This window comes from Eptesicus fuscus, chromosome 9, assembly GCF_027574615.1.
Source record: "Eptesicus fuscus isolate TK198812 chromosome 9, DD_ASM_mEF_20220401, whole genome shotgun sequence".
Classification (NCBI taxonomy): Eukaryota; Metazoa; Chordata; class Mammalia; order Chiroptera; family Vespertilionidae; genus Eptesicus; species Eptesicus fuscus.
This window is the reverse complement of record NC_072481.1, coordinates 22,985,227-23,012,228: the sequence shown is the minus strand read 5'-3', so window position 1 is coordinate 23,012,228 and position 27,002 is coordinate 22,985,227. Positions and strand designations below refer to the sequence as shown.

The 27,002-nt window shown below is 37.5% G+C and overlaps 1 protein-coding gene and 1 pseudogene across 1 annotated transcript in view; both read right to left on the bottom strand.

The window, feature by feature from the left end:
- Positions 1–10,313: 10,313 nt before the first annotated feature.
- The window catches only part of LOC103294875 (argonaute RISC catalytic component 3), a 98,318-nt gene continuing 81,629 nt past the window's right edge, over positions 10,314–27,002 (bottom strand). The window contains exons 13-19 of the mRNA XM_054721435.1: positions 22,483–22,642; positions 21,069–21,159; positions 18,971–19,165; positions 18,515–18,649; positions 13,797–13,898; positions 11,353–11,552; positions 10,314–10,781 (exon numbers count right to left, since the gene is read on the bottom strand). Of these exons, the coding sequence (XP_054577410.1) occupies positions 10,673–10,781; positions 11,353–11,552; positions 13,797–13,898; positions 18,515–18,649; positions 18,971–19,165; positions 21,069–21,159; positions 22,483–22,642 (992 nt within the window). The 3' untranslated portion in view covers positions 10,314–10,672. The remainder of the gene's footprint in view (positions 10,782–11,352; positions 11,553–13,796; positions 13,899–18,514; positions 18,650–18,970; positions 19,166–21,068; positions 21,160–22,482; positions 22,643–27,002) is intronic.
- On the bottom strand, positions 15,860–15,974 carry LOC114235079 (U2 spliceosomal RNA; annotated as a pseudogene).

The following is a 27,002-nucleotide window of genomic DNA, read 5'->3' as shown; positions in this document are numbered from 1 at the left end:
TTCTCGCTCCAAATAATTAATAAAAACATATCCTTGGATGAGGAGTAAAAAAAAAAAAAAAATGTCTAAGTGTCCATTCAATTTTTTATATATTTAAGAAAACATGTATCAGAATAAAAGTTTAAATTAAACCTTTTAAAGTTTAAATTAAAGTTTAATTCACTAAAACCAGAAGCTGTATTAAATTGTCCTTAATCTCTGCTGCAGGTTGAAGTATTACTTCCAAGAATAATTTTATCACTTTCCTATCACATCATATTTCATACATATATTCTGTCCACACTATCACTGGCAAAAAATTCTATGGCTAGAGATCATACCTGCAGCGTTAACATTTCAATCTTTATTCCCACTTAACCAAGTTTGGGCTTTTTTCCATTATATTAACTAAAGTTACATTATAATGATTCTCATGATACCTTTTTTGTTTTATCCTTCCCCTTATTAACAGTGTGTGTGGTGGTGGGGGGTGGGAACTGCACAATTCATAAATGGCATAAAACACTGATTACCTTACAAAACAGAATGGCCCTCAAATAAATAAAAGAATGATATGTCAAAGGAAAAACTTTAGAACCCAAACATAAAAAAGTGCTCAGTCTTGCAATCAAGCTGTAACTTGTGGCATGTAATCCTCCTTCCCCAATTAAAAGATTATTTTCTCATAGTAGAATCCTATATAAACTGCCTTTAAATCCCTTTTCTTTTCTTTCTTTTTTTAAAGAGGAGAAAGGGGTTGTACCCTGGGCTAAGAAATGAGAAAGCTCCTGTAAAACTTTTGAAGAATCTAATAGAGACAAACTATGAAACGTTTCAGTTAGTGCTTTCTATTCCTGGCTTTTGATTTAGAAAAAGAGCATACTCGTCCTAGTTGGTGTAGCTCAATTGGGTGGGTGTGGTCCTGTGCACAGAAAGGTTGTCTGGTCAGGTCACATGCCAGGGTGGCAGGCTCGAGCCCCAATAGGGGTTATGTGGGAGGCAGCAGATCGCTATTTCTCTCTTTCTTCCTGCCTCTATCTCTAAAAATCAATAAAAATGTATTTAAAAAAAAAAAGAAAGAAAAAGAGCAGATGCACATTTGCAGGGTCATCATCAATACTCTGAGATCAATCATTTTCTGTGAAACAGGGAGATATTTGCAATGAATTACCATTGGAGAGCCAAGTCTATTGCTACCTAAAACCAAAGCGTCCTCTTGTTATGCTCCCTGGCCTGGGACCGAACTGAATCCATTAACCTGGTTGGACTGTGTACGTGAGGCAAAATTCCTCCTTCTACAGCCTACCAGTGTGTTTCCTAAATCTTTCACCCAAAGCATTTTTGTTACAGGAAAGACTACCTTGTCTGGAAAGGCCATGTTGATAGCAACGTCATGGCTCTTGTTAAGGATAAATACTTCATTTAATTTTTAAATTATAATTCAGAAGCAACTGTGAGACATCTCAAATTTAACGAGGGTAGATGCAGTTTTACATCGGAGGCAACATGAAATAGACGGGTTACAGAGGCACTCACTCTTCTTAGGTCTCTTCTGTAGGTTCAAATAACAACTTTTACAATGTGATTTGAGAACTACACAAATATTAAACAACTGTAAGGTGTCTATTCAAGGATCCTAGCAAAGAAACCTTTTCCTCACTTCCCCTCCCCCACTACATACTCTCACAATCCCATTAGTTCATTTCTTTACAAAGGCCTCCTGCTTCCATAGGTTCTTATAATAAAGATTAGAGGCCCAGTGCATGAAATTCGTGCACGGGTAGGGTCCCTAGGCCTGGGCAGCGATCAGGGCTGATCAGGTTCCCCACCTCCTCCTTCCCTTGCTCCCTCAGTGCCTGGCCACCCACCATGTTTCGTGCCACCCCCTGGTGGTCAGCACACAACATAGTGAGCGAGTGAACTCCTGGTCTCCTGGTGGAATCCTGAGGGCACACTTTGCATATTAGCCTTTTATATATATAGAAGATAGTCACACCTGCAACATCTTTGTAGAGAGTCTTTCCTTCTTTGGTTCTAAAAATGTTATTAAAGAGCCAAATTAACGGATTTCCCTGTTTGTCTGTCCTTCCAACTAAAGCCATCTTATCTAATAAAGGGGTAATATGCAAATTAACCATCACTCCATTACAAAGATGGCGGTGCCCAGTCCTCTCAGCCCCGCCAGAGTCCCAGTCCCGGGGGCAGAGGAGGGGGGGGAGAGGGGCGGCCACTGAGAGCGGGCAGCGTGAGCAGCCTGGCGGAATGCTTGCCTCATTGCCACAGCGACGAGGCAAGCATTCCACGCCCTGGCACAGATGGGCCGATGGGCTGCGGAGAGCCTCTGGGCAGTGGGTGCGGAATGGCCCGGCCCTGCAGAGAGCTACTGGTGTATGGATTCATGCACAGGGCTACTAGTAAAATATAAAGATGGAAAGATTTAGGCATTAAATACTAGAGTAATCTCCCTCTCTGGCACAGCCTCTTAAACTGAAAACATAAAATTATAGATGTGCAGACAGTCAATTTTTGGAAGTAATGAAAAACCCACCACAAAGCTCTAATGACCAACACTCCCATCTGTTTTCTACTCATATAAGACTGTTCATGACAGTTCTTTTTGGGGATGAACTATTACTTAATGCACAAATATTTCTTTCTGAGGAAGTAGACTGTAAACACAAACAAGTCACCCAGTACTTCACCGCGGTAACTCAGTACTGATGCCAGGTACCTTCATTTATGGAGCCAAACAGTTAAAAGAGCAAAATAAGCTCTATGTGTGAGGTTCCCATAAGCTTTCAGGAGGAAGAAAAAAAAGAAGAACTATTTTACTCCAGGCTGCCTTAAAAATGTTGGTCTACAATTATATGCCTGCCAACCTCAGGCAATGCTGAAACATAATGAATACAACTATTAAAGTTACAAGCACAGTAAATATTCTTAAGAGGGGGGGCATAATGAAGTCTTTTAATAATAAAGTATTTTCTAATTGTTTGAAACATATTTAGCTTTTATTTAGTAGCAACAAACTGCTATAATCAGAGTGCCAATCTTCAACTGTGGGAGTGAGGGTGAAGGAAGTAGCTCAGATTAGTATAGAAAATGCAAAAAGAAACATGGCAAATGTGTATATGAAACCTCATGCTGACTCACTTTAAATTATAAAATTTTACGTAATATAAAAATAACATTTTCCAAATTATAATTACTTGAAACTTTCTCATTTACCCCCTCTCAGTAGAAGAATAGGCTATAGTTCATCAAAATGCCATACACTGAGCCCTGAGGATGGGGTAATATTTATCTTCTAATTTCTTATAAAATAAAAAAAGGCTTCCAAGCAAAATCACAGTGTAAAAATACTATGGAGCCTGGCTGAGTGTCAACCTTTGAACAGTTTGATTCCCAGTCAGGGCACATGCCAGGGTTGTGGGCTGTATCCTCAGTGGGATCATAGGAGGCAGCCAATCCATGATTCTCTCTCATTATTGATGTTTCTCTCTCTCCCTCTCCCTTCTTCTCTGAAATCAATAAAAATATATTTTAAAAAATACAGTGGAAATATTTTACCCGCTTTTTAATTGATTCATCCGTAAATTATTTTTCAATTTTTAATTAACTGAAATACTACATTAATTAGTGTTTATCCCTAGCTCTACCTAGCCACTTAAACTCTATTTCTTCATTGATGTTTAGTGCTGAATATACCTTAAAACATGCTAGGGAAAAGATCAGGGTAGCAAAGTTTCCATATAATGTAACTGGGGGGGAAAGGGAAGGGGAGAATCCCATTTCCAAAGTCACTTACCAATGACTTCTGGCCTATAAAAATGGTATCATAATCCTAATGCTGGATGATATGACCATTTTAAGCAGTTTCAATGCAGCTGAAGTTAAAAAAAGAAATACAACACTCATTTATTTGACAAGTTGCTCCAAAACTGCAGATCAGATCAAGTAAATCCAATCTGCTAGTATTAGTTTGCTACTTAAGGTAAAGACATCTAACTTATAGAAAAGCCCCACCTCCCCTCAACATTTAAAAATCTGTCTAAAGACTGTCTTTAATGCCCATTATATAAACAACATTGAATAATTCTAAGTTAGAAAGTAGTGTTAATGGTTTATTGGTAAAAGTCCAAATTCTAGACTTTATAGAATTAGTAGTTTGGTTGGTATATTAACATTCCATCTTAATCTTTGCTAATAATATTACAAAGAAAGAGGAAAAGCTAGACATATCTATAAAAATAAAATACCTTAACATCTAAGCAAAATATAAAAGTTGCACACAAATTGCCAATAAATATAAACATTAGATTAATATTAAAAAAATAAACTCATAATTGCTATTAAGACATTATAAAAATGAAAAAGTTTACTGTGCATGCATATTTGCAAACAGACAGAACACTCCAAACAAACAATATAATTTTACTATCATTATTACATAATGCAGCATTGAATGTTACTGAGGTGTGGTGTTTTTTTGTTTTTAGTCTACTCCGTTTTGGAGAAATGCTCACCAAATTCACAAGCAAGAACTAGTTAGGGATCATTTACCGCTGTTTACTGTTTCCTAGTCTGGGGGAAAATTGCTTTCTGGTAGATTACCAAACTTCTAATAAGTGTGAATGGTCCCACTATTATCCGTCCTTTTACTTATTTCCCCCAAAGCCCAATTTTGCATGTTCTGTATCTAATGAACTGATTGATCATACCCTTTTAGATGCACTGTCATCATTTTTCTTAGTTCCCCCATGCTAGAAAAAAGAGAGTAATTTAAAATATTTCTTGATTCCTAAAACAGAAAACTTCCCTAAATATAGAGACATAATCATTTTACTTTTTATCTTATACTGATTTCCATGACTTGGCTGTCCCTTTATAAGCAGTCTTCTTTAATAAAAAATATTTAGAAATGGTGGCCAATAGATATTTACAAAAGGGTCAGTCTATGCTGGGGGAAAAAAAGGACAGGTAGCCTATGACATGTAATTCCTTTCCCTTTGGGCACTTGCTACTTCACCCATACTCTTGTTAAAAAAGTTAAGCAGATTTGCTGTTTTATGTGCCTTACAGATTACCTTCAACACAGCTGAGAACTGAAAGCATTTAAAGTTTGTTTTCAAACTTACAAAATATATTTGGTGAGCATTTACCTAGATACTTTACTGAATAAACATTTTACTTCATTCCCTTGGACCAGATTCAGGACAACAAATAACATTATTTATATGCAACTGTCATACTCTTGGAGTTCTAAAATAATTTATTTTTAAAAGTTTTAGCCTCATGCTAGTTGAAAAATAAAAATCTATAGCACCATCTTCTGAAAAGGCACTTTCTAAGAACCGCCTTGCTTTAAAAAAAATGATTAAAAAATTTAATACAGTGTTCACCCCAAAGAATAACTTTGTTTTACCCTAGATAAAACATTAGATTTTGGTTACTTCAGACATTGATTACAGAAAGAAAGAAAGACCAATGGCTGGATATATGATTGGATAGGATTTTAATTTTGTCATACTGTTTGTTATCTGATATTTCAACAGGTTTCTCAATCATCCATATTATATGTATTATCTATCTTTAATTCAATTAGAACCTTTAACTTATATACTTTAAGAGCAAAAGATTCTTGAGGCTTAATCAACAATGTAAAAATCTAAAGTACTATCTTTGATGGGTAAATACAAATAAAATTCAACTAGTAGTAGATAATATTAGTACAAGCCTTGACCATAATATCTTAGTTAAAAAGAAATTATTTTGACTGACATGGTAACTTGTAAACTGAAATGTACCGTTTTTAAAAGCAGGAAAATGTAAAAATATTTTTCCTTCATGGTATTTATAGATATATGAAAAAGAGGAGGAGGAGGGGAGATATTATTCTTTCTGGGAGTCAGCTTAGGTTTCACTAATCACAGTATAATTTCTAACAGTGCCACTGATCAAGAATTTTCTTAGTATAAGCAACAAGATTTTTTTGGAGAAAATTCTGACTTTCACATTTCGTAGTACTGATTTTACCCATTTTTCTTGGCTTACCTTTTGACTCCTATAGAATCACAAAAGTGCTTTATATGATTAAATGGGAGGGAAACAGGAAAATAAAGACAGAGTCTAAAGTCAAGGTTAGACTGCCACTCAGGAAGGCCTCATTTGATATGGTCTCCCAGCTATTATGATTGTAGCTTTAAAACATACATGAATTCTCAAAAAGAATGAAAAGGATTAAAACTTCATAGGGATAAAAAGCCAAAATAAAGTTGCTGGGCCAATGAATCTTGACTGATAACTCATAAAAGGTAATTTAAGTAGCAAGTTACTGTTCAGACAACCTGTCTTTAAAAAGTATTCAATAGGAAAACATCTATGATACTGAATAAAAATTATGCAGAGCTGTGTTAAGCTTCTTGGCAAAACATTACTATTAAGTTTGACATAGCAAGCAAGACTACAAAATATTCTAGCTAAATCCAAGTGGCTGGCTTCATTGCTTTCATAAAAATCACCACCCCTGGTAAATTCATGTCAGCATGTGAAACTCACCACATTCCTTGAACGACAGTCTCTAATTCCTAGCTTATAATCCATCAAATTACTTCAGATCTATTATTGGCACTCTTGAGTGTTCACCTTTTCTTAAAACACCAAGATCCTCTGTCAGCCACTTCTAAATGACAACTCAGCTTTTATTTCCCTAGACATACCTTAGGTCTGTCATGAAGTCTAGCATACTAAAATCCATTTTAGGATAAATATAAAAGTAAACATTAGGCAGTGGTGGGTCATCAGAGAACCTAGTTTGGAAAACTAGTACAGGACTTTAGTAGTAGAAGGCCAGGAGTCCCTATGCTAGAAGGAAGAGATGAATCTTTATTATGTGCCTTCCAGAATACCCAGTACATTCCTACTAGAATCCCTTCTAGTCGCTCTTAAATAAATTAATAGGTTACAAACAGGAAGATTTCCATAGAAGAAAATGTGTGTTTTTTTTTTTTCTGAGAAACATGTTAAAAGGTAAAATGTTAAGAAAAAATAAAGGGCATCTTTACTTCTGTGAAAATATGCCAGAACCAGTACTGAGGAGGTTGAGGTACCCTTTTTCCAAACTGCTAAAGTAAAAATCCATGTTTCGGTTAGAGGGGATCAATGGGGAAAAAAGGAGACATCTGTAATACTTTCATCAAATAAAGATAAATTAAAAAAGAAGTAGTGCCCTGATATTAAATTGAAACTAAAATGGCAGCACCATTTGTAACCATGATATTTCATGTTCTTAATCTTATTTAGAGAAAAAAAAGAGTGGGTCTAACACTAGCCTTGAAACTTGCTCATCTCCTTATTGTTTAGTGCAGTAACTGTCAGACTCTACTTAAATAAATATAGCAGCTACAGTATTATAAATGTATGGTCATCAATGCCAGTAACTTGCTACTGTAATATAATAACATGTATCAGCAATTTACACAGACCCATTTGCTATCTAGAGTATAATTAAACTCCCAACTTTTCTTCACATGAAAATCAAATATACCAGTTGCTGGCACTGACATTTTGAAGTCACTCCTACATCACAGAAAACAGCATTCATCATATAGTTAGTGAGCAAGGGCAGGAACAGAAAGGTCACTGTTCAGTTTCATGGCCATTAAATTCGAGCAACCTTCTTTAAAAAAATGAAAAAGATCAGGAATTCTACATCAGAAGTGCCATAATTAAAACAAAATTCAAAAAGGCATTTGTCTCTTAGTCTTTTATCTTAAAACTCTTAAGTACGAGGTTTCTTGTGATTAAGTTTGACATACTAATTTGTTAGTAAGCAAAGTAAAAATATACTATACATACTCTTTCAAGTTAACCAACCTTAAACTACTAATGTCGAAAGTGTAAGAAACCCTAAAAAAGAACTCACTTCAAAGGTAAAGGTTTATATTTAAAAATTTTTTTTCTCCCTTTGTAAAAGTCCTTCCAAATAGATGTAAACTATGGGCTTCACTCTAGCACAAGTAAAATTAAGTAACTGAAAATTAGGTAAAGCAGGAAACGAATAGAGTGTCTACAGTTCTTCCCTGGGGCCTAAAGTTTCCCACATGAATCTGTGTAACTCCCACTGATAAATGAAAATGTTTTCTCATACCAAGCAAGCACACAACAATCAAGTTTTTACCATCTAGAAAACACTATTTTCTTCTCTTGCCCATGTTTCTGACTACTATATTTAGTAAAATTTCAATGTAAAACCCCCAAACACCTTGCTTTATAGGAATTTTTTGGAGGAGAGCAGGGAGGGTTGGGAGAAAAAATGTATATACTATACAAATATTACCTCACGTAAAGAACTTTGAAACAGTGTTGTAAATTGCATTTCAGACACTTCAATATAACAAACATACAAAATACAGTACTTCCTTAGTTTTCTGGTAGAGGGTCAAAAGATTTCATAACTACTAGAGGACATGGGCTCAGATTTTAGGCTCAAAATACAGTAAATTGGCAATAAGAGTAGATTACAGGTAAGAGAGAAACTATAGAGCTAATCCATTTGTTTTGATAAACAGATGGAATTTTGAAAGGTTAACAACAATGCCCATTGGAAACAATCTGTAATATTTATACTCTAAACCAGTGCAAAAAAAATTAAAATGCAGATTTCATGTGTTACAAAGTGCAAAGCTCCCCTGAAACCAATGTTACTGGTGAACTTGGTTTTGACAGCTTAATGGTACTTTTTAATATCTTAAAGTGAAATCAATAAAACAAAAGTTTTGCAAAACTTTTCCCTACATTTCAGTGATTTAACTCATTTAAAATAATCCAAGCCCTAACTTCCTTTGTCACCATAACCCTAATTTTAAAAGGAAAGTTACATGTGATAAAATAGCAAATTTAAAAAAAGTATCATTTTCCTGATTCATTTTAATAAATGAAAATGGGCACCTAACCAGTATGATTCTTTAATAAACATGATTTCCAAAGAATTTAAATACCTTCTAAATCCTAATCTATTCATGATCATTTCTTAAATTAAAGTTCAATTTTATTTTTGATATTTAAGGTCAGGCTCAATTAGGATATTAATTTCCTTCATTTTCATTATGATTTTTAAAGACATGCTTCAGACTTGAAAATTACAAAACTTTCCTTTTGAAATTAAGGCTGTATTACTTTGCTCTTTTAAAATCATGTATGTGCCTGCTTCTCCCACTGTCTGTGGTAAAGATGTCAAACAGACACAGCTTTCCTTTAAAACTGCTTATTGCACTATAAGACAGCAAAAACAAGTTGTCAGTTCTTAAAATAAACATGATTATATTTCTATAAAAGATGTTGTCAACACAATTCTATAGTTATTAAAGCACTATTCTAATAAATATAAAAGAAAAGGAAGCTATGCTTCAAAATACATACATATATGTTTATATATATATACACACATATATATAAAAATATATATATGGAAATCACATTAATGTATGAGAGGCAAGTAAAATAGCAAAAAAAATTATTTTTTAAAAAAACCTCAACAACCCCTTCTTTTTCTCCATCCAACTTCAGAGGCCTCATCCTACAGAGTTCCAATCATCATTTAAAATATTTACTCTTTATAAAAGCTTCAAAGGATTTCCATGTATAACCCATAGAAACAGAAAGCTTTAGAATACATATCACTCATAGAGAGAAAGAGTTATAACTTCTGATAAGGTTTTATATTTATAGCAGCTTGAACAAACTCACTAGAGAAGAAAGAACAGTTTAGGTTGCTACTGCTTATTGTATACATTGCACAAACGGCAAATATAAGTTCAGAGCAGGAGGGGACAGACACAGACTCACACACACACACACACACACTAATTTTGCTTCTGAAGAAAGCAACATCAAGATTGAGGACTTAGAATTGTGTGTGAGACAAGAGACAGGAGTAGGTGTGCAAAATAAAAATAAAAGTCTAGTTTTCCATGCTTCATATTCAAATGAACCAGATACATGAACATTTGAATATCACTGGAAGCATTAAGGAAAAAAAATGTAGGTGATGAGACAAGGGAGGTGGAGCAAGAAATAAAAGTGGTGGTGAGAGGATAATAAAAGGGAAAGAAATTTCCCAATGGAATGACCTATAAGATATATACAAAGAACATATATATCATTTATCAATGCAGATCCAGATATATATGCATATGAAGTATACATGTATACACTTAAAGTATACAGATACTTTACAAGAATACACGAATGCACATTAATTTTGTTGCACACATAATTGTGAACAATCACTGATTATTCATTTAGGTTTGTTTTTTAAAAATCATTATTTACCCTTTCTTTCTTTCTTTCTTTCTTTTTTTTTTTTGCAAAGATAGTTGTGCTGCCAAGCAACTTGAGGTAAAGGCATTAAAAGGGTTAGACTACAAGAAAGTGAAAACAAAACAATGGCGATACTTCCTACAGGAGACCGCACAAAAAAGCAGTTGGCTGGTTTCATATTGCATAATGGTGCTGTGTCCCTTGATAAAGTAAACAATCTTCCTTGTATCAACATAAAAATCAGACCCTGGTCCCCACAGTGTTGGTTTCTGTATGGCTGGAGGCATCTCCACTCAACGGACTCCACTGGAAACACACGTTGTATGTCAATTCATCTTTCAATTGTTCCTCTCAGCGAATATTCTCAGACTTTTTAAGCAAAGTACATTGTGCGTAAGGTATCTTGGTGAATCTGTACAGCCTTGGCAAGAGCTTGTGGATCTCGCCCATTGCTCTGTCCTGAAACGTGACTTCCTTCAGCACTGTAAGAGAATTGGCAATGAACACACAAACAAACCCTATCCTGATGTAATAATTCAGAATATTATTTGTTGTAGAAAATTTTACAAATATTTTTAGAAATAGAGGCTGGTATAATCTTACATGTCTATCACCCAGCTTCAATAATTAACTCATGGCCAATTTTACTTCTCTCATTTGCTCAGGATTATTTAGAAGCAAATCCAAGACATACTATAATTTTGTTGGTATATATCACTTTTATCATCAACAATCTTTCCATTGAGTTAATTTGATAAAGTAAGTCACTATATCATTTATTACTAATAAGCCTAGACTGCACATTTTAATGGGAACCCTTATCTTGGGCAGTCAGTTCTAACTATCACTGCTTTTCATATGGATCACTGACTCCTCTAGTAGGTCATGGAACTTTAATTCTAAATGGCAGTTCTTTATGGTAAATAGAGAGCCACATACTTATATGGAGCCACATACTTACATGGAAACAAAGAAATGTCCCAAGAAAATCCTAATATGCAGGCCATGTGTGAATTTGGGTAAAAATCTGTATTTGTTACACTTTTATATTACCTGTCATGTTCTTTGTCTACGAGATGATATCTGGCTCTGAATGCCACCAGGTGAGCATAATACGCTGGTGCAGGTATAGAAACAGATCGTGTACAGCGCACATAAGTGTGGCAGAGCTGGTAAGTTAGCAGCTGAAGTTCATCTGCAGTAAAGCAGTTATCATCCCATAAAACATGATAGTGTGAAGGACGGCTGGTACCCTATAGAGAAGGCAATGACATATTCTGTTGATTTCTAAATTTTTAAATAAATATTTAGCATAGATGAAGTTATACAAAAAGTCAGCTTTCTACAATAGTAAAACATATTCTAATTTAATAATGGATTTAAAAAACCATTCAGTTGGTTCTGGGTGTACATCCGAAAAAAGTGAAAGTAGAGACTTGAACAGTTATTATACACCTATGTTCAAAAGCAGCATTAGCCCAAAGATGGAAGCAACCCAAGTGTCCATTGATAGATGAATGGATAAACAATATATGGTATATATTTAATGGAATATTAATATTTAGCTTTAAAAAGGAAGAAAAGTCTGACACATACTACAACATGGATGAACCTTGATGATATTGTGCTAAATGAAATACACCAGTTACAAAAAGACAAATATTACATGATTCACTGATATAAGGTACCTGGAGTACCTTATATCATGGAGATAGAAAGTAGAATGGTGAGGCTGGGGAAAGGGAGGATGAGGAGTTAGTGTTTAATAGGGACACAGTGTCAGGAAAGATGAAAAAATTCTTCAGATAGATGGTGATAGGACTGCATAACAATGTGAATGTACTTAATGCACTAGAATTGTATACTTAAATATGAGTAAAATGCTAAGTTGTATGTTATGTATATTTTACCACAGTAAAAACACCAGAACATTTACTTGAGCTTTTATGTATTAGTTACTATGTTAGGTGATACGGACTCAAAGAAAAACAAAGTAAAACATTTCCTGTCTTTTGGAAAACATAATTTGTAAAGGGCTAGAGGAGACAGAGCATCTATAATTATAAAACAACTAATAAGTGGCTGTAAGACGTGGCACTTAATCCTGTATGAGAATACCAAGGCAAATAATTGTGGAAGTAAGCCTTGGTTCTTCATCAAGTGGGGAATGAGTGAGATTTGGCTTTTTTGTTGAGGTTAGTGAGGAGACACTAGAATGAACCACCTTAACGCCGTGGTCAGCAAACTGCGGCTCACGAGCCACATGAGGCTCTTTGGCCCCTTGAGTGTGGCTCTTCCACAAAATACCATGGCCTGGGCGAGTCTATTTTGAAGAAGTGGTGTTATTTTGAAGAAGTTTTTGGTTAAATACATTGGGGAAATATTCCTGTCTTGAAGATTCATTTGCATTATCAGTAATATCCAAAAGTTATAAAGTAAAAAAATCTTATTTATTTCCAAATTTATTTAAACAGAGAAATCCTTTTTTCTCAACTCTGTGGTATTTATAGCAGTAGTGTTTCTTGGTATACATGGTATAATATACTCTAATAATATAGGTTTTTATCTCTAGAAGGTCCTTTTAACTTTATTTTTAATATATTTTATTGATTTCTTACAGAGAGGAAGGGAGAGGGATAGAGAGTTAGAAAGATCAATGAGAGAGAAACATTGATCAGCTGCCTCCTGCACACCCCCCACTGGGGATGTGCCCGCAACCAATGTACATGCCCTTGACTGGAATCGAACCTGGGACCCTTCAGTCCGCAGGCCGACGCTCTATTCACTGAGCCAAACCGGCCAGGGCTTAACTTTATTTTTAACTACCCTCCATGAAAATGTACATCGATTGTAAAGAGGAGCAGGTATAAGAACATAGATAAATGAGTGGGACAAGAATTTTAAAGCTGTAAGAATGAAACTTGGGTTAGTGCCGTGGTCGGCAAACTGCAGCTCGTGAGCCACATACGGTTCTTTGGCCTCTTGAGTGTGGCTCTTCCACAAAATACCACGGGCGAGTCTATTTTGAAGAAGTGTCATTAGAAGAAGTTTAAAAAATTTGGCTCTCAATAGAAATTTCAATCGTTGTACTGTTGATATTTGGCTCTGTTGATTAATGAGTTTGCCAACAACTGGGTTAGTGTATGTGAGATGTATATATATATATAAAGCTTTAAGGTACAGCTATACAGTAAGGTACATCTTCCTGAAATTTTCTACTTTATTCAATGGCAAGCAGCCTAAAACAGTTTTGGGCTAGGAATACAGAGTCACTCTATGCTGCTGGGATGTTTAAGAAGCACTGAATTAAATAGACATGAGTCTCTCTCAAAGTAAGAAAGGGGAAGACATTTACTTACTGAAAATTTCATCTAATTTTATGTGGAAACAATTTGGAGTGCATAAAAGGTTATTTTTCCTTTTTCTGACATTAAAAAAAAAATACATATTAATGGGAGTTCCTGAATTAAAACATTTCATCCAAAGTGTAGGCTTACCTGTATTCCAGCATGACTACAGAGGTAAAAATCAAACTCATATGGGTGTGTAATGTCTGTATCAACAGTTGTTCCAGCTGGGATATTGCCACTTCTTCCAACCTGGATTTGTTTGGTCAAAGTTTAAACAAAAAAAGACAAATGTAAACAATGTGTCTGAAGGCACTTTTAAAAATGTATAAATATATAGGGTGATCCCATGATTCACTACTTTCAGCTTGATATATTACTTAAGCAGGCATTAAGAGCAGACCTTATTCTAGTCCTGGTTCCTATTCTTTTTTTTTTTTTTAATATATTTTATTGATTTTTTTACAGAGAGGAAGAGAGAGGGATAGAGAGTTAGAAACATGGATGAGAGAGAAACATCGATCAGCCGCCTCTTGCACACCCCCCACTGGGGATGTGCCCGCAACCAAGGTACATGCCCATGACCGGAATCGAACCTGGGACCCTTGAGTCTGCAGGCCGACGCTCTATCCACTGAGCCAAACCAGTTTTGGCTTGGTTCCTATTCTTAAATGTTGCTGAAAGTGAGGTGATAAACAACAAAGAGTCTCTACTATATGTTTAGCTGGTAGTGGATCCCAGTATGGGTGGAGAACCTAAACATTTTTTTTTCCAAGTTACGTTAAGTGCTCTAATTTATGATACCTATGCATAGCTGGTACTCTTTAATGTGTAATTTATGAAAATTAGCCCTTTCCTTTTGGAACACTATATTTTTAGAGAAAGAATGCTGAAAACAACATCAACAATAATCACCTTTTGTTAACCATTTTTATGTCGGGTACTTTACATACATTATTTCTAAGCCTGGTAATTCTGCCAATTAGGCATTATTCCCCTTTGGGGAAACTAAGGCTCGGGAATATAAAATAATTTGCCCACTAGCATACAATAAAGGGTAGAATTGGGAGCCAAACACAGAAAGGAATGCAACGGTCCTACTCCTTTTATTTTATACTAGCAGTTTCAATATTTTGTAAGAAAACATGATTCTTCCTAAGTAGATATGTGAATGAAATGGTTCAAAATAATGAAAGGCTCCTAATAAAAATACTTTCAAACACATATATATACTCACCTCCACCTCCTTATACCTAACACATTTGAAATCATTAACTAACATTATGTCTGCCATGTGAGGTAGTGGCTTGAGTCACAGCCAAGTAGACCAACCAGTTAGCCTTCACCAAGCACAAAACAAAGAAAACAGTTCATAATCTACTAAATTATGCTGATTCATTACACATAAGTCTAATTAATACATATAAAAATTTTTACTCTATTTAGAGAGGTAGCAGAATGCTTGTGTTCACATCACTGCTCTACCAGTTTCTAGTTGTGCGATCACGGTATTTTACTTAATTGTGCCTCTGTCTCCTCATTTATAACTAGAGGCCCAGTACACGAAATTCGTGCATAGGTAGGGTCCCTAGGCCTGGCCAGTGATCAGAACCAACTAAGTTCCCCACCTCCCCGCCTCCTCCTTCCCTCACCACCCATGTGCCGCTGCCATGTGGTTCCTTCCACCTCCCCGTATCCTCCTTCCCTCGCCACCCACTTGCCACAGTGTGGTTTCCCCTGCCTCCTCCTTTTCTCGCTCCCTCAGCACCCCACCTAGCTGGATGCCCGCCATCGCCCGCCATGCTCCGCACCGTCCCCTGGTGCTCAGCGCATGTCAGAGCGAGCAATCGAACTCCCAGTCTCCCAAACTCCCGAGGGGACACTTAGCATATTAGCCATTTAAAAAAAAAATAAATTTTTATTGATTTTTTACAGAGAGGAAGGGAGAGGGATAGTCAGAAACATCGATGAAAGAGAGACATCAATCAGCTGCCTCCTGCACACCCCCTACTGGGGATGTGCTCGCAACCAAGGTACATGCCCTTGACCGGAATCGAACCTGGGACCTTTCAGTCCGAAGGCCGACGCTCTATCCACTGAGCCAAATCGGTTTTGGCGCATATTAGCCTTTTATATATATAGATGATCTCTAATCTATAAAGTGTCCCAAAAAATGTATACGTTTTAACAGCTGATCACTATTAAATGAAAATGAAATGTATCTAAATAAACACTGCTTTTATAATTATTTGAAGTGTGTACTAGTATATATTAAACTGATAAGAACAGATACTACACTTGATCTTAGCCAAAAGGCCGAGAAGCGATTGTACTAGTATATATATATACTAGAGGCCCAGTGCATGATTAAATCATGCACATGTAGGGTCCCCTACACGCTTTCGCTTTCGATAACGGGGGAGCTGGGTGCCTGTCCGCTGGTGCACCAGGCCTTGCAGAAGCCTCCGCCACACCAGAGGCTTCTGAAAGGCGTGGTGTCGGAGCGGACAGGCACCCAGCTCCCACGCTTTCACTTTTGATCACGGGGGAGCTGGGTGCCTGTCCGCTGGGGCACCAGGCCTTTCAGAAGCCTCTGGCGCGGCGGAGGCTTCTGCAAGGCCTGGTGCCAGAGTGGACAGGCACCCAGCTCCCCCACTTTTGATGGTCCCTAGTGGGACGTGAGCTCACTGCCCTAGAGGCCCCTTCTGTGCTGCAGCACAGCCATGGCTCAGCATCCCACTGGCCTAATCGGCCACCCCAAGTCCCGCCTCCCTGCGCCTCCTGGCCAATCGTGGGCATAGCGAAGGTATGGTCAATTTGCATATTTGTCTATTACTAGGTAGGATTTTGGGGACACCCTACATTATCAGTAGTATTTAGAGCAAAACTAAAAGAGAAGCAAACAAATGGAGAACTGGCATAAACTAAACATCAGGTACCAGTAATCATTAAATTTAACTTAGTTTTTCCCTATTCCTACTTTTAAAGAAACATTTGATTTTCTAGGTGCAGAAATATACCTAGTAATTTGGGGTCAAAGGCCTTTTACAATCTGACCATAATAAAACTATCACTACTGCTATTAGAGAGGTGGTATTCCACTGTGAGAAGGGGTATACCACTCTGGAGACAGACTGCCTGATTTGAATCCTAGCTTTACTAATTACCAGCTTTATAACCATGGGAGGTTATTTAACCGCCATGTGACAGTTTCCTCCTGTAGAAAATGGGGATAATAGTAAGTATCTCATAGTGTTGTTTATGAAGATCAAATGAGTCCAATTTATAAAAAAACCCTCAAACAATACTATTATTCTTTTTCTTTATTATTACCAGCATCACCACCACACATAACTAGCTAACCTTTATTGAGTGCTAAGTATGTGTCAAGCACCGTTCTTAGTGCATTACATATTTTAAGTTATTTAATCCTCTCAACAACCTAAATAAGGTAAATATTAATATGACCCAAACCTTGTTGAGAAAGATACAGGCACAGCAGTGTTAAGCTACTTGCCCAAACTTACATAGTGAGAGTAACCAAAGAGCAAATATACACCAAAGATAAGATACACTCCTCTCTCTCTTTCAGTCTTTTCTACTGAACCTTTTCCCAAGGGGACACAGACACCAGCAATCTTAGATTTCTCCGTTCCAAGGTTAGCAGGATGGGGGGCGGAGCATTGGAAATGACAGTAAGACTGCTACTTGCCTATATTACACACAGACAAGAAGACCTATTTCTCCCCAGATATTTATACCTCCTTCCCCTTACTAATTATAAAAATACATCTACACAATGGAATTCTACGCTGCTGTAAAAAGGAAGGAATTCTTACCATTTGCAACAGCATGGATGGAACTAGAGAGCATTATGCTAAACGAAATAAGCCAGTCAGAGAAAGATAAGTATCACATGATTTCACTCATTTGTGGAATATAAGGAACAACATAAAATGATGAACAAAAATAGAACCAGAGACATAGAAGCATCGAACAGACTGTACAACCTATGAGGGAAGGCGGGGGCTGAGGGGGTAAGAGATCAACCAAAGGATTTGTATGCATGCATATGAGCAAAACCAATGGACACAGACAGTGGTGGTGGTGGGGGGGCGGTGAGGACTTGTGCTTGGGGGAGGAGGTGGCAGGGGAGAGGTCAATTGGGGGAAAAAAGGAGACTCATGCAATACTTTAAACAATAAAGGATTAAAAAAAAAAAAAAAAAAAAGAAATCACCTTACCATTCCTATCTAGCTATTTTGAAAAATCAGGAATGAGTATTGAATTATGATCAAATTCTTCTACAATGCCTATGAAATAATAGTGCTTTTTAATACTTTAATTTTGCTGTGACACATTTTACTCATTTTCAGAAACAAAGGTAATTTGCTCATCAAAAAATACATATTCACATTATAAAATACAGAAAATAGTTCTGTGAATTTTAAAGGAGGCATTGTTTAAAAGTTAGTTTGCAAGAATTTCCACTAATCACTCTAGACAGTCCCTTGCTTTTAAAAAAGTTAATTTTTACAAGATATTTTAAAAGAGAATGTACCTTTTTTCTTTTGAACATTTAAGGAACATACAAATAGGAAGGAAAAAATTTTAAATTATGAGTTTCTTCACAACAAAAAAAGTATTAATGGGATTTTGAACATTTGGAATGTTACTAGAATTTCTAAAAAGTTAAAAATTTTAAACAATTATCCTAATTTTGATGCTTCTATACTCATAATCTGCTTTGCTGAAATCTGTTACTATATATTAGAAACTTTGCTGTTGGCAGAGAGTCTTTGTTAAGTGCTCTATGAACTATGTTAGGTAAGCCTGGCTTATGTTAGTATTACAAAAGATGTGATTACCCTTTCTGTCCGATCAGCACAAAATAATCGAGTGTGATGTCTCTTCTGAACTACAATGTAGGTTATTCCAGGTTGATAGTCTTTCTCCAAACTGATGCAGGCTTCTCGAATTGCTAGTAGTTCATAATATAATACCTAGAGAAGATGAAATGACATAGCCATTCTCTTATACAGACTTCAAAGTAAGATAATTATTTAGTCTCAGTATTTCTTAATGTCATCAGTTACAGCTAAATATACCTCTCTATTTCATCTTAATTATATCAGAGCACGGTCTTAACAATTAAGGCTTCTACATCCATAGTAAATATTTTAAAAGGGAAATCTAAGGAAGCATCAAATTTTGACTTTGGGAACTCTCAACTTAATTAAGGTTTCTAACTTCAGAACTATATACCATATTATAAACACAGCATCTGATTTAACCATAGTATGATGAGATCCCAGGCAACCAACCTGCCTAAACTGTCCCTCTGAAACACCATCCCGATAAAAGATGATACGAGTAGGTTTGAACCGAGTTGACTTATAAAATTGAATGAGAAGTTCTCGGACCATGGAGGCCAAGTCCTGGATGATCTCCTGTCGGGGTCTCTGAACTCGTACTGTAGCACAGTATCTGCTTGGGTGGGCATCCATACTACCTACAACCTAAGTTGGAAAAGTAAAGAAAAATGAAAATTAAGATAATCAAGACTACATGATTGTGAATTTACTGCAATTAAAAAATTGAAAGAAAGTACATGGATTTCATTTAAATTTGTATTTTATTATAACCTTACAATTTACCACTGTTCATTTGGAGGGTAATAAAAAAACAGATCGCCCTAGCCGGTTTGGCTCGGTGGATAGAGCACCGGCCTGCGGACTGAAGGGTCTCAGGTTCGATTCCGGTCAAGGGCATGTATCTTGGTTGCAGGCACATCCCCAGTGAGGGGTGCGTGGGAGGCAGCTGATCGATGTTTCTCTCTTATCAATGTTTCTAACTATCCCTCTTCCCTTCCACTCTGTAAAAAATCAATAAAATATATATTTTTAAAAACACGCACACACACACACACACACACACACACAAACACAGATCATTCCCAGTGAAGAACAGAATAAAAGACCCAGTATAGGGTCAAAAATTATTTTCCTATAAGAAGACTGTACTTTACATTTAACAATTAGATTCTAATATTTAGATGTCGCCGGTAGACCTAATGATTAGTAAGGGGAAAAAGAGACAAAAAGACGTACATAACGAGAATAAGAGAAAGAAGATAAGTAAAAAAGAGGACCCATGAAAACCCTTAATTTCTCTTTATATCTTTTACACTTTAGCAAACCACCCCAGAAGCCATACTGAAGACTCTGCCATCATCTTAGAACTGCTATGATTTATAAATTTTAAAAGAATTTTACTTCTATTACTGCAATGTCCTAGACCAGAAGGCTTGAATCCATGGTCAAGTATTCCTGCATAGCATTTGTGTTTTCTGTCTGGTCTTGAGAGCTAATCTTGGTTTTGAGAGTTAGCTATGTGAATTTTCTCTTTTGTGTCTTGTTTAATACTGTTATGTGTTTGGAGCAGAGGAAACTTTGAAGCATGAACTTGTAAGTGCACCATGACTATAGTCACTTACAGACCTACTGAAGCATGATCTCTGGAACCTGAATATTTTAAAAAAGTCTAAACATCATTCTAGGCTGAGAACCAGCTTATGGTAACTGTGCCTCCAGCTTCTCTCTCTTCCAGGATAGTATTTATACCAAAGTCATGCTTCAAAATGGAACTCTGCAGTGCACCCAATGTTCAATGCAGCATTATTTACAGTAGCCAAGACATGGAAACATGTCCATCAATGGATGAATGTTACTATCATTTTCAAAGATAAGTAAGGTTTATCGGATTGTTAAAACTTAAAATTTATGTAAAATTATACTAGATAATAAAAAATATAAACATATGAAAGTTGACTTTCTCTCTATCCTATATAATCCTATATAATAAAATAGTAATATGCAAATCAACTGAACGGTGGAATGACCGGTTGCTATGACACGCACTGACCACCAGGGGGCAGACACTCAATGCAGGAGCTGCCCCCTGGTGGTCAGTGCACTTTCACAGGGGGAGCACCAATCAGCCAGAAGCCGCTCACAGCTGGCCAGCGCAGTGGTGGTAGCGGGAGCCTCTCCTGCCTCTGCGGCAGCGTTAAGGATGTCCACTTGCTGGCTTAGGGGATGTCTACCTAAGCCGTCAGTCGGACATCCTCCTTGGGCTCCCGGGCTGCCAGAGGGATGTCTGACTGCCATCTTAGGCCCGCTCCCTTGGGGAGCGGGCCTAAGCCAGCAGGTGGACACCCCCTGAGGGGTCCCAGACTGCGAGAGGGCGCAGGCCAGGCTGAGGGACCCCCTCCCCCCCCCGTGCATGAATTTTCATGCACTGGGCCTCTAGTATATTTATAAAAGTGGTTTCAAAGAAAATATCATTAAAATTAAAAAACTTGAAATCAAAATGGTGATCTTTTAAACTTTAGATAAGATAAATCTGCCTAATGACACTCACAGCAGCAATAGAAGGCTTCTTCCCATCACCAGCTGGTGGATGAGTGACATCTGCTCCCAAAAAGATCACTGGTTGCTGGAACACAGAAGGTCTTAAACACAATTTTTAAAAGAGTTAGATAATTCATTTTTTTAATTACCCATTTATCTGTTTCACACTACTGTAACAAAACTGCAAGTTACTGACACAGCACAGAGAAGGTCCTATACAGACAGCTTCATAGACCTGAAATACTGACAGCTTTATTCTCTTAAATTCATGGATCCCTGGCCAATGAAGTAAAAGCTGCCCCAGTGGGTCTGTCTATCCAATGTCTTATTCAGAGCAGTTTTCTGCCTTAAATAGTGGTGATGGTGGTTGCAAAGGGAAACTGCTGCCAGCATTCTTCATAATAGGCATTAAATGCTAGACTTCCTCATATTAATCTACCATTTTGTATCAATCTTTCTTTAATGTACTTATATTTTAAGCTTATGTAATCTCTCAAGGCGAAAAAAGATAATTAAACTATACACTGAGAGGGATTATGGGAGTCTACTACTCTCCCGCCCATGGCCAAAAATATAAATTTGAGTAACGTATAGTTAACAGTTATAAAGTAGCTAGTTCATTTTATCTCTGCAACTATATCCTTCAAGTGATTATTTCTTAATTCTTGGGCTTGTTGATAACATTCTATATTCATCTCACTTATGAATCTCTTCTCATATTTAATAGGGATAGGAAGTAGAGGCAGCAAGGAAAAATAGGGGAAAAAGAGCTTTATGTCAAACACACATCCTTACTGTAATGCTTATCTGTGTGCATAGTGGTCAAGATATTTAAAAAAGCCTTAGCCACTTCAACTATTAAAAGAAACCTGCTGTTCAGTTCTCCAAATAACAGCCTCTTCCCCAGCACCTGTTTCTAAGTCATTAGTCTTATACTTTCTAAGAGTTTAGACATGATGGCGATCCACCAGTAACATCCATTGTTCCACTGACTGCAGCAGGGGTTGATATGCTTTCTTAACTGATAAAATGAATGGACATCCCCTTGTCCATCCCCCACCATCCATTCTTCCCTCGCTTCCTCAGTAAGTAGGCTTATAACTTAAGTTGTAGATGATTAGCAAATAATGAGAAAATTCTGGGCTCTCCAGTAAGAAATAAAGCTCTCTATACTTTCCAGCTAGGCAAGAAGCATTTTGCATACTAAATGAAAATGGAAGTGAGCGGGGGGGGGGGGGGGGGAGATTTTCAAAAGGGAATTTTAATCTTGCTAATTCAAACTCTTTTAATTTTTTGCCAAAATGTCTCCTTATCTCCCATGACAGGATTCATCAAAGCTGTTTCTAAACAGATTTTAGATATAACAATATAGAGAAAAATTAAGCTAAAAAATAGTATTTTATCAAGCAATTGGCTTCACTTACCTTTGATGAGGTACAAGAATATTATTGATCCCTCCGAGTTTAACATTTATCTTTAGGCACAGATTTGAGAGAGTTTGAGGGGATGTTTTTATTACATTCTTGACTTGAACACACTGTGTAGCCATACCCAAAAGTGTATCTCCTACACGTTTCACCTCCGCTATGGAACAAATGCAGATACCTCTAGTTAGAAAAAAGGTTGAAATTCACTGAAAATTAAGCTACTGTGTTTCTCCCCTTTAAATACATTACTGTATTACAGGGCACCAAAAATTCCACCAATACTAAAACAATGCTATTAAAACCTAATGTATATTGCTTTGAAGATCAGCTTAAGCATTTACTGATAATTTTTCGACTGTTTTTTTTTCTTTGTGCAAAAATGTTCATTTTTATAATCCTGAAAACACTACAACCACAATAACTTAAAACCATACAGAGAAAATATATAATCCCTTGTTAGCATTTTACTGTATTCTCTTCCAGTAATTTTCTCATTTATATGATTTTAATGCAGTTATAATCCTGATATATTTACAGCTTTTAATCCTATTCTCCAAGCTTTAATTTAAAAAATACAGAGGGACTACAGTGTAAAGAATAAAAGGGCCCTGTTCATTTCCCTCTCTCTGCCATTATAACTACCACAAAGAGTTCAGTGTACTTAACTTCTTACACAAAACACATGGGAAGCATTTTAAAATAAAAATTGAGAACACACTGTACATTCTATTTTGCAACTTGTTATTTTCACTTAATAATACAGTATGTTCTGAATCTCAATATATAGATTGCAGTTATCCTTTAGCTTATTTCGGTTCTCATTATTTCAAATGATGCTGTGGATAGTATCCTTGTATATTTATTTTTGTTTGGTTGTGTAACTATAGCCTCAGAATAAATTTCTACAAGTAGAACTGAGAGTTAAAGATATATGTATTTAACATTTTTAAACATGCTAACAAATTGCCCTCCTTAAATACTTATTAATTCATTCAACAAATATTTGATGTGCACCTAATCCATGCTAGTACTGTGCAAGGCTCTGGATATATAATAGTGAGTTAACAGAGACACTGTTCCTGTCCTCACAAAACTTATAGTGTAGACAGAGAAATAGGCATTAATTAATTAAAACCCATAGGCCTGTACAATACAAACAATGAACCTTAACAAACTGTGGACAATCTATATTAATAAAAGCCTAGGTGGCCCTCACACCCTCGTGCGACGCCCTTACGTCATCACAAAATGGCCGCCACAAGATGGCCTGCAGGGGAGGGCAGTTGGGGGCGAACAGGCCAGCAGGGAAGGGCAGTTGGAGGTGATTGGGCCGGCAGGGCAGGGCAGTTGGGGACGATCCAGCCGGCAGGCAGAAGTGGTTAGGGGCAATCAATCAGGCAGGCAGGCGAGGGGTTAGGAGCCAACAGTCCCAGATTGTGAAAGGGATCCCAGATTGGAGAGGGTATGGGCTGGGCTGAGGGATACCCGCCCCATGCTCGAATTTCATGCACCGGGCCTCTAGTATATTAACCCTTTGCACTCGCTTGCTTTTTCTCGATTCCTGCTACCGATGCTAACCGTGTCGTCACACTCAACATCCGAGTGCAAAAGGTTAATAATAATTTATCAATATTGGTTTATTAAAAGTACCACACCAAGATAGTATTAATAATAGGGGAAACCACGTGCAGGGGAGGGGAACTTTACATTATATAGTTCCTGTATATAGGAACTTTACATTATCTACTCAATTTTTCTCTAAATCTAAAACTGTTGTAGAAAATAAAATCTAGTTCTTTTCCTCCCTGGCTCCTTGAAGATCAGTCGCCATCATATATGACACAGTTAACTATTTTGAACAGGAAGTTCATGACCAACAAACTACTTCAGCGGAAACAAATGGTCATGGACATCCTTCAACCTGGGAAGGCAACAGCATCTAAGACATAAGACTACACCAGATGCCATCTTTGTGTTTGGATTCAGAGTTGATTTTGGAGGCGGCAAGACAACTGGCTTTGGCATGATTTATGATTCTATAGATTTGCAGGACATGGCCTATATGAGGAGAAGAGCTCAAGAAAACAGACAAAGGAACACAAGAACAGAACGAAGGAAGTCAGGGGGACGGCAAAGGACAATGGCAGTGCTGGCAAAAGTGAGCTGAGAATTGGACAGTAGAAGGAGTAAGGATTCTTTTTTTTTTTTTTTTTTTGTCTTTTTTTATTTTATTATTTTTTTATTTTTTTTTAATGAATCTTTATTGTTCAGATTACAATTGTTTCTCCTTTTTCCCCACATATCTCCCCACCACCCAGTTCCTACCCCCCCCCCTCTTCCCTTACCTCCCCCCGCCCCGCTGTCCTTATCCATAGGTGTATGATTTTTGTCCACTCTCTTCCCATACTCCCCACACAGACACCCCTTTCCCCCTGAGCATTATCAATCCACTCCCATTCTATGCCTGATTCTATTAAGTTCACCAGTTTATTCTGTTCCTCAGATTTTTAATTCACTTGACTTTTAGATTCACTTGTTGATAGATATGTATTTGTTGTTCATAATTTTTATCTTTCTTCTTCTTTTTCCTCTTTTTAAAGAATACCTTTCAGCATTTCATATAATGCTGGTTTGGTGGTGATGAACTCCTTTAGCTTTTTCTTATCTGTGAAGCTCTTTATCTGCCCTTCAATTCTGAATGATAACTTTGCTGGGTAGAGTAGTCTTGGTTGTAGGTTCCTGCTATTCATCACTTTGAATATTTCTTGCCACTCCCGTCTGGCCTGCATGGTTTCTGTTGAGAAATTAGCTGATAATCGTATGGGAGCTCCCTTGTAGGTAACTAACTGTTTTTCTCTTGCTGCTTGTAAGATTCTCTCTTTGTCTTTTGCTCTTGGCATTTTAATTATGATGTGTCTTGGTGTGGTCCTCTTTGGATTCCTTTTGTTTGGGGTTCTGTGTGCTTCCTGGACTTGTAAGTCTATTTCTTTCATCAGGTGGGGGAAGTTTTCGTTCATTATTTCTTCAAATAGGTTTTCAGCATCTTGCTCTCTCTCTTCTTCTGGTACCCCTATAATTCTGATGTTGGTTCGCTTGAAGTTGTCCCAGAGGCTTCTTACACTATCTTCAACTTTCTGAATTCTCTTCTCTTCATGCTTCTCTGGAAGAGTGTCCTTGGCCTCTTTGTATTCCAAATCTTTGAGTTGATTCTTGCAATCCTCTAGTCTGCTTTTGGGTCTCTGTATAATATTTTTTATCTCAGTCAGTGTATGTTTAATTTCTAGTTGGTCCTCATTGAATTTATCGGCCTTTTCAGGAAGAGTGTCCTTGGCCTCTTTGTATTCCAAATCTTTGAGTTGATTCTTGCAATCCTCTAGTCTGCTTTTGGGTCTCTGTATAATATTTTTTATCTCAGTCAGTGTATGTTTAATTTCTAGTTGGTCCTCATGGAATTTATCGGCCTTTCCCATGAAATTCTTGAAAAACCTTATAACCGTGGTTTTGAACTCTATGTCCAGTCGCTTGTTCTCCTCCATTTCTTTGGTTTGTGATCTGTTTCCTTGCCTTCTCATATTCTCTGCTTCCCTAAGTTGGTAGGGTAGTTTTGTGTACTAGGTGTCCTATTGGTTCAACGGGTCAGCCTCCCAGTTACTTGAGGTGGACACTCTTGGTGTACCCTTGTGTACAGTGTGTCCCCCAGCAGGAGCTACAGCAAGGGCTAGTTTTCTCCTCCTTTGCTTGGGCGGTTTTGGAGCAGTCTGACTGGAGCTGCAGTTGGTTAAGCTGCTCCAGAACAGGCCATTTATATGCAAAAGCCGCTGTGTGGAGCCTGGGCGGGTTTGTAGAATGTGCGGGGCGGGGCCTCAGGGTGGGGCCTCAGGGCTGGGCGGGGTCTCAGGGCGTCACTAGGCTGGGGCGTGGCCAACGGCAATGGCTGCCGTCAGCCGTCTCTGCCTTTCCACGTTTCCAAGTCCCTGCGCCCCGCGCTCCAGCGCAGTAAACAATGATTGCTGGGCGCACCACTGCAAAAAAGTCACTCTCACTTTCCAACCCGATGGCCGAGAGTCCAGCTTCTCCCCGTAGGTGCCTGGGTCCCCCGAGTGTCCCCAGAAACTGGATTTCAGAGTGATCGGGAGCTTGTCTCCCTGCGGGTTGAAGAAAAGCCGCGCACCCAGCCGCCCGCCGCCGGCCCGATTCGCGTGCCTCCGTACCTCAGCTTTTCAGCGATTGTGCTTCTTTCTCTTCTTAGTTGTAAATCTTCCACTCAGCCAGCTTTCCCGTGGTTCTGGGTGGTAGACGTTTTTGTCTTTTAGTTGTATTTTTGAAATTGTTGTGTGAGGCAGCAGATTAGTTGTTTAACTATGCCGCCATCTTGGTTCCTCCAGGAGTAAGGATTCTTCAATAGCATCCCAATTTACAGATTGTGCAGATATTTCATGAGAAGATTCATAAACTAAGAACTTTAAAAAAAAGGTGGCTCTCTCAGCAACTTCTCTACCCCCTTCCCCCAGGCATTT